The 13,895-nt window shown below is 39.8% G+C and overlaps 1 protein-coding gene across 2 annotated transcripts; it reads right to left on the reverse strand.

The window, feature by feature from the left end:
• Window positions 1-973: 973 nt before the first annotated feature.
• LOC115183187 (uncharacterized) lies at window positions 974-13,370 on the reverse strand. Of its 2 annotated transcripts, none has more exons than XM_029744528.1 (10): window positions 13,210-13,370; window positions 12,744-12,805; window positions 12,045-12,193; window positions 11,722-11,850; window positions 11,471-11,582; window positions 11,293-11,359; window positions 11,152-11,198; window positions 3,777-3,958; window positions 3,533-3,646; window positions 974-1,187 (listed from the first exon to the last, which is right to left on the reverse strand). In XM_029744528.1, the coding sequence occupies exons 2-10, from the start codon at window positions 12,790-12,792 to the stop codon at window positions 1,005-1,007; spliced, it is 1,032 nt and encodes a 343-aa protein (XP_029600388.1). In that variant the 5' UTR covers window positions 12,793-12,805; window positions 13,210-13,370; the 3' UTR covers window positions 974-1,004. The 2 variants fall into 2 exon arrangements, with proteins under 2 accessions (XP_029600388.1, XP_029600387.1); XM_029744527.1 differs by having other exon boundaries at window positions 13,179-13,370.
• Between the last annotated feature and the right edge of the window lie 525 nt (window positions 13,371-13,895).

Consider the following 13,895-nt stretch of genomic DNA (forward strand, 5'->3'; position numbering starts at 1 on the left):
TAGGGTTGAGAGCCTGTTTTGAGAGGGAGACCTGGCAAGACTTGTTTAGCAGGACCAAGCTAACTGTAAACTTAGTTAGCAGGGCCAGGCTAACTGTAAACTTAGTTAGCAGGACCAGGCTAACTGTAGAATTAGTTAGCAGGACCAGGCTAACTGTAGAATTAGATAGCAGGACCAGGCTAACTGTAGAATTAGATAGCAGGACCAGGCTAACTGTAGAATTAGATAGCAGGACCAGGCTAACTGTAGAATTAGATAGCAGGATCTGGCTAACTGTAAACCTAGTTAGCAGGATCATGCTAACTGTAGACTTGGATAGGCTAACCGCACCTGGAGGTGAAGAGAGCCTTCTCGTTGATCATCTGGACTCTGAAGATGTTGACAGCCTTATAGACATCTATCACATCCTGGTACTTCTCCAGTAGAAGCCTGGAGAGAGAAACAGGTTAGAAAAGAGTCACTCCACATTATCACCACACTTGACAAGATTAAACACAACAACGTGGACTTGAGACACTATAAACTTCCATAGGCTATAAACCTCAAGATACCTACAATATCATCAATATCAATCAGCATACCTCATATCATCAATATGAATCAATATCAATCAGCATACCTCATATCATCAATATCAATCAGCATACCTCATATCATCAATGTCAATCAGCATACCTCATATCATCAATATCAATCAGCATACCTCATATCATCAATATTAATCAGCATACATTATATTGTATCAGTTGCAATACATTATAATATCCTCAATATACCTGTAATATGTCCCTGACTCGTCCTTCTGGATCCTCTGGTCTGACTTCATGTCTTCTTCCCCCCACTGGTAGCAGGGGCAGGGGAAGAGGTTTAGCCCGGGGTAGAGGCAGGGCCTGGGGCCTGGTCTGGTCCTCTCTCCCAGGGGCAGGTTCTTTGCCAGGTAAGGTCTGAGCAGGGCTCTGGGCAGCAGAGACACCAGCCAGTAGATGGGCTCCTCATTCACAATGTCATGGAAGCTCTGGAGGTACTGACGCACGGCTGCAGAGGGCTGGATGGAGGACAGGTTCTGTAGGCAGGAGGAGGAGGAGGAGATGGAGGAGGAGGAAGAGAGACAGGGAGTTTACTATATGGTGATGGAAGCTCTGGAGGTACTGACGCACGGCTGCAGAGGGCTGGATGGAGGACAGGTTCTGTAGGCAGGAGGAGGAGGAGGAGATGGAGGAGGAAGAGAGACAGGGAGTTTAGTATGTGGTGATGGAAGGTCTGAAGGTACTGACGCACGGTGGAGCAGGACGAGGAGGAGGAGATGGAGGAAGAGGAGGAGGAAGAGGAGGAGGAAGAGGAGGAGGAAGAGGAGGAGGAGGATATGGAGGAAGAGGAGGAGGATATGGAGGAGGACGAGGAGGAGGAGATGGAGGTAGAGGAGGAGGAAGAGGAGGAGGAAGAGGAGGAGGAAGAGGAGGAGGAGATGGAGGAAGAGGAGGAGGAAGAGGAGGAGGAGGATATGGAGGAAGAGGAGGAGGAAGAGGAGGAGGATATGGAGGAGGACGAGGAGGAGGAGATGGAGGTAGATGAGGAGGAGATGGAGGAAGAGGAGGAGGACGAGGAGGAGGAGATGGAGGAAGAGGAGGAGGAAGAGGAGGAGGATATGGAGGAAGAGGAGGAGGAAGAGGAGGAGGAGGATATGGAGGAAGAGGAAGAGGAGGAGAATGAGGAGGAGGAAGAGGAGGAGTAAAAGGAGAAGCAAAATCTAATTTACATTTTAGTTTTTACAGGCTCTGAAATCAACTGGTGTTGACTTTACCGTGAAATGCTTAAGAGCACTGTGAAATGAAAGTAAAAGGAGGAATAAAATACAATAAACAAGAATGGATCTATATACAGGGAGTACCAGTACCAGATCAGTTTGGAGCTATTTACAGACCCAGATATATGTTTGCTGCAGAGGATAACTTTATTAGAGTTACCAGCCTCAGATTGCAGCCCAAATAAATTCTTCAGAGTTCAAATAACAGACAGATCTGAACATCAACTGTTCAGAGGAGATATAAAAGCTGAAATAAATCATTCTCTTTACAATTATTCTGACATTTCACATTCTTAAAATAAAGTGGTGATCCTAACTGACCTAAGACAGGGCATTTTCATTAGGATTAAATGTCAGGAATTGTGAAAAACTGAGTTTAAATGTATTTAGCTAAGGTGTATGTAAACCTCCGACTTCAACTGTATGTATGTATGTATGTATGTATGTATGTATGTATGTATGTATGTATGTATGTATGTATGTATGTATGTATGTATGTATGTATGTATGAATATATATATATATATATATAAATAATATATGTCTATACATACAGTGCCAGTAAAAAGTTGACACATCTACTCAATCAAGGGTTTTTCTTTATTTGTACTATTTTCTACATTGTAGAATAATAGTGAAGACATCAAAACTATGAAATAACACATATGGAATCATGTAGTAACCAAAAAAGTGTTAACCTGTTGGGGCTAGGGGGCAGTATCTTCACGGCCGGATAAAAAACGTACCCAATTTAAACTGGTTACTACTCTTACCCAGAAATGAGAATATGCATATAATTAGTAGATTTGGTTAGAAAACACTCTAAAGTTTCTAAAACTATTTGAATGGTGTCTGTGAGTATAACAGAACTCATATGGCAGGCCAAAACCTGAGAATGCAAAACCTTCCATGCAGGAAGTGGCCTGTCTGAGAACTGTAGTTCTACTTTTGAATCCCTAGAGAAACTACAAATACTTATGAGTCACGTTGCACTTCCTAAGGCTTCCATTGGCTGTTTAAAGCCTTCAGAACGTGGATTGAGCCGTCTCCTGTCTCTGGATAGAGTATAGTAGCTCAGTTTCTCAGTGGTCTGCCTGGTGACAAAGAGATTAGATATGCGCATTCACGTGAGCACGCTGTTTTTTCTTTTCCTCTTTGATTGAATACACTATTGTCCGGTTGGAATATTATCGCTATTTTACGAGAAAAATACCATAAAAATTGATTTTAAACAGCGTTTGACATGCTTCTAAGTACGGTGATGGAACATTTTGTATTTTTTGGTCTCGAAATGCGCTCGCGCGTTACCTTTGCATAGTGACCTGAACGCACGAACAAAACTGAGGTATTTGGACATAACTATGGATAATTTCGAACAAAAACAACATTTGTTGTGGAAGTAGCAGTCCTGTGAGTGCATTCTGAGGAAGATCAGCAAAGGTAATACAATATTTCTAATAACAATTCTGAGTTTAGGTGACCCCGAAGTTGGCGGGTGTCTGAATAGCTAGCTGTGATGGCTGAGCTATGTACTCAGAATATTCAGACACCCGCCAACTTATATTAAGATATATTATCTTAAATTGTATATTAAGATATATTATCTTAAATTGTATATTAAGATATATTATCTTAAAGTGTATAATTAGATATATTATTTAAAATTGTATATTAAGATATATTATCTTACATTATATATTAAGGGTGACTGTTATAACAGCTTCTTACCAGGTGTGGTGGAGTTTGGTTCTGGGCCTCCTTCAGAGACTCCTGGTAGCGTTGATGTGTTCTCTGGAGAAACTGCATGATGTCTGGTGGACCCTGGACTGTTCTGATCAGCACCTGGCTCATACACACATTTACACACACAGAGCAACTTATCTTCAGATAGCTAGGGATGACAACCACGTATCACAGTCATAGTAAGTAAAACGTTACTGTATTTGTTTTATTTAATGTATTTTCTTTTCACCTGCAGCATGGTGATGACTCTGTCCAGGTATAGCATCTCCTGGTGGCAGAAGTCAGCATAGCAGCGGGCAGGCAGACGTCTGGAATACATCCTTCTGAAGAAGGCGGAGTTGAGGGTCTCATCTGCTACTCTCTCACTGGTCTCCCACAGGACGTCATAAATACTCACCTCTTCAACCAGCTCTGAGGGAGGGAGGGAGGGAGAAAGATATATTTTTTTATTGCTTTGGTGCAGTGTTCACAACTATTTGGTACATTTTAGCAATGATTAGTACAAAACCCAAAACAGATCATCAAAAAGAGTTGTTTCAAAACTACATTTTCAAAACTACATTTTCAATTGACTATTACAACACACAAAATCATACAGACACTTATTCACCAAAACTTAATCAGTGTTTCATCTAGGAATACATGTTTCACATTGTAATACATGTTCATATAAAGTAATTGCTTTTCACAATGCAACCCTCACTTTACTTTAGATATGATTCTCTTCTCATTTGTTAAAATACATTTTACTGTCACTCTAATATATGCCATTTATGTAGCAGGTGCTTTATCCAAAGTTTTGGTATGTGACCCCAGTGGGAATCAAAACCCACAACTCTGGTGTTGCTAGTGCCATGCTCATACTAATTAAGCCACACAAGACACGATACATTAATACAATAAAATACATTTAATGATATCAATCCAGAACTACAGTACCAGTCAAAAGTTTAGACACACCTACTCATTCCAGGGTTTTTCTTTATTTTTACTATTTTACACATTGTATAATAATAACGAAAACATCAAAACTAAGAAATAACACATATTAAATCATGTAGTAACCAAAAAAGTGTTAAACAAATCAAAATATATTTTATATTTGAGATTCTTCAAAGTAGCCACCCTTTGTCTTGATGACAGTTTTGCACACTCTTGGCATTCTCTCAACCAGCTTCATGAGGTAGTCACCTGGAATGCATTATAATTAACAGGTGTGCCTTGTTAAAAGTTAATTTGTGGAATGTCTTTCCTTCTTAATGCGTTTGAGTCTATCAGTTGTGTTGTGACAAGGTAGGGGTGCTATACAGAAGATAGCCCTGTATGGTAAAAGACCAAGTCCATATTATGGAAAGAACAGCTCAAATAAGCAAAGAAAAACGACAGTCAGTCATTACTTTAAGACATGAAGGTCAGTCAATGTGGAACATTTCAAGAACTTTGAAAGTTTCTTCAAGTGCAGTCTCAAAAAGCATCAAGCTCTGTGATGAAACTGGCTCTCATGAGGACCGCCACAGGAAAGGGAGACCCAGAGTTACCTCTGCTGCAGAGGATAAGTTCATTAGCGTTACCAGCCTCATGACGACCACCACAGGAAAGGAAGACCCAGAGTTACCTCTGCTGCAGAGGATAAGTTCATTAGAGTTACCAGCCTCAGAAATTGCAGCCCAAATAAATGCTTCACAGAGTCCAAGTAACAGACACATCTCAACATCAACTGTTCAGAGGAGACTGAGTGAATCAGGCCTCCATGGTCGAATTGCTGCAAAGAAACCACTACTAAAGGACACCAATAAGAAGAGACTTGCTTGGGCCAAGAAACACGAGCAATGGACATTAGACCGGTGGAAATCTGTTGTTTGTTCTGATGAGTCCAAATTTTAGATTTTTGGTTCCAACCGCCTTGTATCTGAGACGCAGAGTAGGTGAATGGATGATCTCCGCATGTGTGGTTCCCACCATGAACCATGGAGGAGGAGGTGTGATGGTGTGGGGTTGCTTTGCTGGTGACACTGTCAGTGATTTATTTTGAAATCAAGGCAAACTCAACCAGCATGGCTACCATATCATTCTGCAGCGATGCGCCATCCCTGGTTTGAACTTAGTGGGACAATAATGACCCAACACACCTCCAGGCTGTGTAAGGACTATTTGACCAAGAAGGAGAGTGATAGAGTGCTGCATCAGATGACCTGGCCTCCACAATCACCTGACCTCAACCCAATTGAGATGACTTGGGATGAGTTGGATCACAGATTGAAGGAAAAGCAGACAACAAGTGCTCAGCACATGTGGAAACTCGTTCAAGAATGTTGGAAAAGCATTCCAGGTGAAGCTGGTTAAGAGAATTCCAAGAGTTTGTAAAGCTGTCATCAATGCAAAGGGTGGCTACTTAAAATAATCTAAAATATATTTGGATTTGCTTATTACTTTTTTGCTTACTACATGATTCCATATGTGTTACTTCATAGTTTTGATGTCTTCACTATTATTCTACAATGTAGAAAATAATAAAAACTATGTCAGGCTTGTATTTGCAATTCCAAAAATGTTTTTCACCAGGTGCATTTACTGTGATGTGGATGAGAACCTATGGCCAAATGCTCCAGACAGGCTTGATGCTAACTGACGCCTGCTAAACCTTGTTTCTTTCATTCATTCATTTAATTTGTATCATCTGATTACAGTACACCTATGTTGGAACAATACATTTATTTTTTGCATCAATTATTGTGAAATATGTCTTAATTTCCCAAAGACTATTCCAAATACTATTTGAACTCTTCCAGGCTTGTTTTGAGAAGGCATTATTCCTTCTGTATAGTACAAATCCATAATCAAGCCGTTCCAAAAATCCTCCAAAAAGGACCCTAAAATCACATTGAACCAAAGAGGGATTGGTCCCATTAGCACTGTGTGTAAATTGTATTCCTGCATTCTAAATAACAGGCTCTGCCACTATCTACAACAGTCTGGTCAGCTTGCTGATGAACAGAGTGTTTGATGTGATTTTTTGTTGTTATGTAACTTCAATTGATGGACCGGTGCGTCAATCGACTCCAGGGGGTGAAATAGCTTGCCTCAGTTTTTTTTATTTTCAAGCGTTCAGGGAAAATATATTTTGCTGAAGGGAGGGCCATCCATTTTCATTTCAGCGTTCAGGGAAAATATATTTTGCTGAAGGGAGGGCCATCCATTTTCATTTCAGAGAGGTTTGATTTTCTCCATGTGACATTATTATAAATAATGTTTACTCCCTAAGTTGAGAAGATATCATTATGTTTTGGTGATTAAATCAATGTTCTCATTGTATTTTACTGTAAACATATATTTTGGATCAATGGTTGTGTGGTGAGAGATGTCTCCAAACAAAATGGATGCTCTGTAAAAAGGTTTTTAAATAGAAGACTGGCTGCATTGCAACTGTTACCAGTTTGGAGTTTTGTACTAAGAGTTCTGAAAATTCCACACATACTTGTGAAAATAGCACCAATGTGAGTAACAAAATAAGTAACTAGATGGTTTTCCTTCATGGAAATGACTGTGGGGGTTGCTTTAACTCAATAAGTATTGTTGTGGCAGTGGAACAAATGTTAAAATGCTTTATTTAAGCAAAGTAGTGAAATAGTAAAAAATAATAACAAATATGCCAATATCTGGTCTGTTTACTTTGATGGACTACTATGTGAATCTTATTACTTTGGAGTGTGGGGCAGTTAGGTCACATATTTCATCACTAACAACTATAGTCAGACTACTACACTTTCACTCATAAGGAATCAGAAATGTTTTAGGATATTATTTAGGGAGGAAATATGATTACATTTACATTTAAGTCATTTAGCAGATGCTCTTATCCAGAGCGACTTACAGTAGTGAATGCATACATTTTTTATTTTTTATTTCCTGTACTGGCCCCCCCATGGGAATCGAACCCACAACCCTGGCGTTGCCAACACCATGCTCTACCAACTGATCCACAGAGAGGCACTGAGCCACAGGGATATGGTGCATCTAATGGAAGTAGTTTAGAAGTTTGTTAGTGTTACATTTTATTTGGCTGGTTTAGTAGAGTCACTGTTGTAGACATAGTTGATAGTAGCGTTCAGTGGGTAGTACGAGGAGACAGATATTAGTAGTAGTAGATAAATGTTAGATATTACTTGTTAGATATTGTTAGATATTGGTGGATATTAGTAGTGGTAGATACATGTTAGATATTACTTGTTAGATATTGGTAGATATTGGTAGATATTAGTAGTGGTAGATAAATGTTAGATATTGGTAGATATTGGTAGATATTAGTAGTGGTAGATAAATGTTAGATATTACTTGTTAGATATTGCTGCACTGTCGGAACAAGAAGCACAAGCATTTCGCTACACCCACAATAACATCTGCTAAACACATGTATGTGACCAATAACATTATATTTTGTTTCATTTTTTGTTGTTGTTCTGAATGCAGTTAGACGGTTGAGCCCTCGGACTATCAACCTCATGCTATCTTCAATCTACACAGACAACTAATGACCTTTTACACACTATCTGCTGACTGCCACGGACACAAGAATGATGTATTCTTCTATAAAAGCAGAGACCGACTACGTTTCTTAAGTTTTCAACTCTGAACAATTCTTGGTGATGGTTGATTGCTTCATTTTTGCAAATCTTATAAAATTGTTGTTTGAAAGAATCTGCAGTCTCTCTCTTCCTGTAGAACTGCTACCACAGGTAAGTGGGTTAGAGGTGTTATAATTAGCATAATGCATAATCAGTCTTAATTAGAACATTCTAAAAGTTCAATAGCAGTTAATTAAACAGTGGGAAGTTAGCTACATTAAACTAGTTCAATGGCAGTTAATTCAACAGTGGGAAGTTAGCTACATTAACCTCCCTGGGTGGGACGCTTGCAAATCGTAAAAACTCTGTGATAGTTTCTGGTTATTGATTCTTGGTTTGATTGTTAAATAACACCAGTGGATTGAACAAGAAGTGAATGTATTCTAACCTTAAAAAAAAATTCCATTACGTGAAACAATGTCAGGTCAGTAAAGTGAATTGCAGGTTGAGTTAATTTTATTTCACAGGAACAGTGCAAATTAATCACAGTTGTGCGTGTGCCTAGCCGGCGTGCGCGTTCCTGTAGGACGTACAGTCGCAAGCTAACGCGAGGATGCGCTCTTTGTAAGGGGGGTGAGTGTAACCGCGCTGATGCGCGCTAATAGCGTTTCAATCGGTGACGTCACTCGCTCTGAGCACTTGAAGTATAGTTTTGGTACCTCTGTAGTAAAACAATTTCATATGTTTTGGAAATTAGCTAGGTTGCATTTGGTTATTTGAATTACCTTTTTCATTTGCTTTTTAAAAGAGAGGTTGGAATCAAGTATGACGCCGTGGAACTTAAAATCAGATATCACGTGGAACTTTTCCCCTGATACATAGACATCTGTCTCAGGGGCATCAGTTGTTTTCTTTGTGAGAAACATGCAGACTGTGTTTTGTGTTTTTTTTTATTTAAATTTTCTTTTATTATTGAGATGCAAACATGAGTCTCTGAGCAACTTTGTCATCTGAACCATTACAGTAGTGGGTTCTTGTGTAGGTTGTTTGTTAATTGCATGCATTGATCAATGTATCATCTGCATACATTGGAACTTCAAACCCTGAACAGACAGAAGGCAGATCATTAATTGTTTTTACTAAATGTATGCAACAGGTTGAAGTGATTTGATTGCTGGAAAAGGGTTGTGGGTGTGCTTATTGTTTACTGTTTATTGTTTATTTTTGGTGTTGATTTCACTTAATTAAACATTTTATTGTCTAATGTGTTTGAGTAGGATTCTTTCCTCCAGGACGGATGGAAGTCAACTGAAGTATGTATGTTAATAACCTGTTATGGATAGGGGGCAGTATTTTCACGGCCGGATAAAAAACGTACCCGATTTAATCTGATTATTACTCCTGCCCAGAAACTAGAATATGCATATAATTAATATATTAGCTTTGGATAGAAAACACTCCAAAGTTTCTAAAACTGTTTGAATGGTGTCTGTGAGTATAACAGAACTCATTTGGCAGGCCAAAACCTGAGAAGATTCTGTACAGGAAGTACCCTGTCTGACCATTTCTTGGCCGCCTTGATCATCTCTATCCAAAACAGGGGATCTCTGCTGTTACGTGACACTTCCTACGGCTCCCATGGGCTCTCAGAAGGCGGCAAAAAGCTGAATGGTTGCTTTGCAGGCCCTGGCTGAAAAACAGCTCGTTTGGATAGTGGCCGGTCAGAGTACTATGAGACTGAAGCGCGTGCACGAGTCGACTCCATGTTTACTTTCTCTCTCTTTGTACAAAAAACGGTTTCCCGGTCGGAATATTATCGCTTTTTTACGAGAAAAATTGCATAAAAATTGATTTTAAACAGCAGTTGACATGCTTCGAAGTACGGTAATGGAATATTTCGATTTTTTTTGTCACGAAACGCGTCGGGCGCGTAACCCTTCGTCACCCTTGGATAGTGTCTTGAACGCACGAACAAAACGCCGCTATTTGGATATAACTATGGATTATTTTGAACCAAACCAACATTTGTTATTGAAGTAGAAGTCCTGGGAGTGCATTCTGACGAAGAACAGCAAAGGTAATAACATTTTTCTTATAGTAAATCTGACTTTGGTGAGGGCTAAACTTGGTGGGTGTCTAAATGGCTAGCCCTGTGATGCCGGGCTATCTACTTAGAATATTGCAAAATGTGCTTTCACCGAAAAGCTATTTTAAAATCGGACATAGCGAGTGCATACAGGAGTTCTGTATCTATAATTCTTAAAATAATTGTTATGTTTTTTGTGAACGTTTATCGTGAGTAATTTAGTAAATTCACCGGAAGTGTTCGGTGGGAATGCTAGTTCTGAACGTCACATGCTAATGTAAAAAGCTGGTTTTTGATATAAATATGAACTTGATTGAACAAAACATGCATGTATTGTATAACATAATGTCCTAGGCGTGTCATCTGATGAAGATCATCAAAGGTTAGTGCTGCATTTAGCTGTGGTTTTGTTTTTTGTGACATTATATGCTAGCTTGAAAAATGGGTGTCTGATTATTTCTGGCTGGGTACTCTGCTGACATAATCTAATGTTTTGCTTTCGCTGTAAAGCCTTTTTGAAATCGGACAGTGTGGTAAGATAAAGGAGAGTCTTGTCTTTAAAATGCTGTAAAATAGTCATATATTTGAAAAATTGAAGTTTTTGTATTTTTTGAGGAGTTTGTAATTCACGCCACGCTCTAACATTGGATATTGGCGAGGCGTTCCGCTAGCGGCACATCTAGATGTAAGATTAAATAAAGGGAACTTTAGAATGTTGAAGATATCCCATTAAAGAGGAAGAGATTTTCTAGGAGGACAAAAAGCTTAATAGTTTAAAAACAATTCCAGACTGGTCAACACGTTTTACAGTATTAAAGGGCAACGCGTTCACAAGTGTCATTAATCATCAGATAGCTGTCATCTTCTACATGTCAGAGTGCCATTCAACAAGGAACTGTACCTGTAATACAATAAACATATTGTCTAGCCTAGGCAATGGGCCAAGACAAGCCTACCTCTCTCGTGTGCTTTCTTCTTACTTTGCATTCCTGCTAAACCAGATCTAAAAAAAATGAAAAAAATACATGAATGTAATTTAGTGTTAATATGGTCTCTGTAAGAACATGTCTAGATACAAGACAGTGTTATCCTGCTACCTTGTCTCCATAGAACACACATAGAACCTCAGCTCTCCACAGGACACGTCATTCCAGCCCTGCCCACCTGTTGTCAACAACAAATCACACTTCAGTTATTTCAATGTGCTCAGAGTGTGTGTGTGTGTGTGTGTGTGTGTGTGTGTGTGTGTGTGTGTGTGTGTGTGTGTGTGTGTACCCTCAACGTGTAGCTCCATACAGTTCTCCCCCTGTCCAGAGTTACTGGGCTCATCCTCCTCCCAGTAAAAACTGTCAACAGCTGAGCCGTCACTCCACAGCCACATCCCCTCCTTATCACAGAAAAACATTGATTGATTGATTGATTGATTGATTCCACGGCTTTTTCTTTTTAAACAGAAAGTACATTGAGCTTTTGCCTGTGTAACCTGTAGACATTTGACAGATTGATTGACAGACTGACCAGTTTACCTGAGCTGCGTCGTAGCCTCCTATCCAGACCGGCTGGTCTGTGTGTCTCCTGACCAGATCCTGGACAAACATCTGTTGACCAGGGCTGTGAACCGACATCAGGTTCCCTCTGTGCTGGGAGCAGTACAACTAGAGGGACAGCCAGAGAACACTGTGTTAGCCCGCTGAGCTAAAGCCCAGGCAGTACCTCAGGGAGCAAAGATCAATGCAGGCTAGAAATTGATATTTTCTGAAGTAAATGTGTGCTTGCTAGTCTTGAAGTATCAATGGTTGTGAAATAGTAGTAGTAATTAGTAATTGTCTCTCCCTGTTACAAGTGTTACCTCTGCAGTGGCCCAGGTGGCCCAGACGGGGTAGAAGGAGAAGCAGCGATGCTCATTCTGATGCCACCCGGCTGGGCATGGTGACTGGGAGTCCACCCCTTCCACCTCCTCCTCTGTAGTGTTCACCACCCCCGAGGCAGCATCCACCCCTGGAACAACAACAACGCACACCGACAGTATGTACTGTTCAAGAGCTGTGGTTGACTTAGTTTACCTGGTACATTGAAGCAATTAATGGAATAATCCCAAAAGTGAAAACTAATCTAGATCAAGTAGCACCTCAATTACTTTCTAGAATTTAAAGTTGTGTTTGACCAGATACCATGCAATTTTACAGTTAAAAAATTGACAACAGACTTTCAGCACGCTTATAGAGAAGGACATTCAACATTCACGGCGCTTACAAAAATGGTTGATGATTGGCTGAGTGAAAATCATGATAAAAAGATTGTGGGAGCTGTTTTGTTAGACTTGTGTGTGGCCTTTGACGTTATCAATCAAAGTCTGATGCTGGAAAAACGTATGTGTTATGGCTTTACACCACCTGCTATATTGTGGATAAAGAGTTACCTGACCTTCCTAGTTAAATATAGGTTACATGGTTTTTTAAATTACAGAACACAGAAGGTGTTCTTTATCATTGAATTAAACTATTTACACACACACTGTTTCATTTCAAGTTTCAACTTTTATATTTACCTGTTGCGAGGTGCAGAGCCATCACTGCCCAACAAAGCAGCAGAGACATCCTACCAACCGATCTACAGAGGAAACAATGATATTATATTACATAACATAACTTAACTTTACATTTAATAACCTTTAATAGTGTTAAAGGGATCATGAATACCATTTTAACGTCTCTGTGTGCATTATGAAGGAAGGTAGTGGTTGTTTCATGAGCAAATGCTATCTAGCATTAGCACAATGACTGGAAGTCTCCAGGTACGGTAGCATTGCTAATGTACCTGTACACTTCCAGTCATTGCGCTAGAATCGTACATTATGCATTTAACATAACTTAATTTAAAATGACATTGCATAACATAACATGACAAAACATAACACAACTTTTAAGTGACATAAGTTAACATGACATAACAGAGCAGCTCCATCTGTAACGTAGTACATTACCTGTACATAGATCAGAGAATGTTGAAAGTACCTGAGCTAGCTAGTAACACAGTGACAGTAGTAGTAGTAGCTTGGTCCTGGTAGGATAGCTCAGAACATCTGCTCTTTTCTACCTGCTTCTGGCTTGGATTAGTCACTGTTGAGGAGGAGGAGGAGTGAAATGAGATGATGTGAGGAGAAGAGATGAGGAAATGATAAGCTACTGCAGAACAGCAACCAGCCCGTACCGTCCTCTCTACACTAGTGGGTGTGTCCTAAAAGCCTCAGCCCTGCCCACTCTCATTATCAGTCAGATGAGAATCACATCAACAACCTGCTAGTTCTAACAACACATCTCCTGCTCTGACAGACTAGAATCACATCAACATCCTGCTAGTTCTAACAACACATCTCCTGTTCTGACAGACTAGAATCACATCAACATCCTGCTAGTTCTAACAACACATCTCCTGCTCTGACAGACTAGAATCACATCAACATCCTGCTAGTTCTAACAACACATCTCCTGTTCTGACAGACTAGAATCACATCAACATCCTGCTAGTTCTAACAACACATCTCCTGCTCTGACAGACTAGAATCACATCAACATCCTGCTAGTTCTAACAACACATCTCCTCTTCTGACAGACTAGAATCACATCAACATCCTGCTAGTTCTAACAACACATCTCCTGTTCTGACAGACTAGAATCACATCAACATCCTGCTAGTTCTA

The sequence above is a fragment of the Salmo trutta genome, unplaced genomic scaffold (assembly GCF_901001165.1).
Source record: "Salmo trutta unplaced genomic scaffold, fSalTru1.1, whole genome shotgun sequence".
NCBI lineage: Eukaryota > Metazoa > Chordata > Actinopteri > Salmoniformes > Salmonidae > Salmo > Salmo trutta.

Excerpts from the sequence above, each read along its gene's own strand:
- LOC115183187 (XM_029744527.1), bottom strand. Across the intron at positions 11,583-11,721 it reads GAGGCTACGACGCAGCTCAG|GAGGGGATGTGGCTGTGGAG; the intron begins GTAAACTGGTCA and ends TTCTGTGATAAG. Across the intron at positions 11,199-11,292 it reads GTGTGTTCTATGGAGACAAG|ATCTGGTTTAGCAGGAATGC; the intron begins GTAGCAGGATAA and ends CATTTTTTTTAG.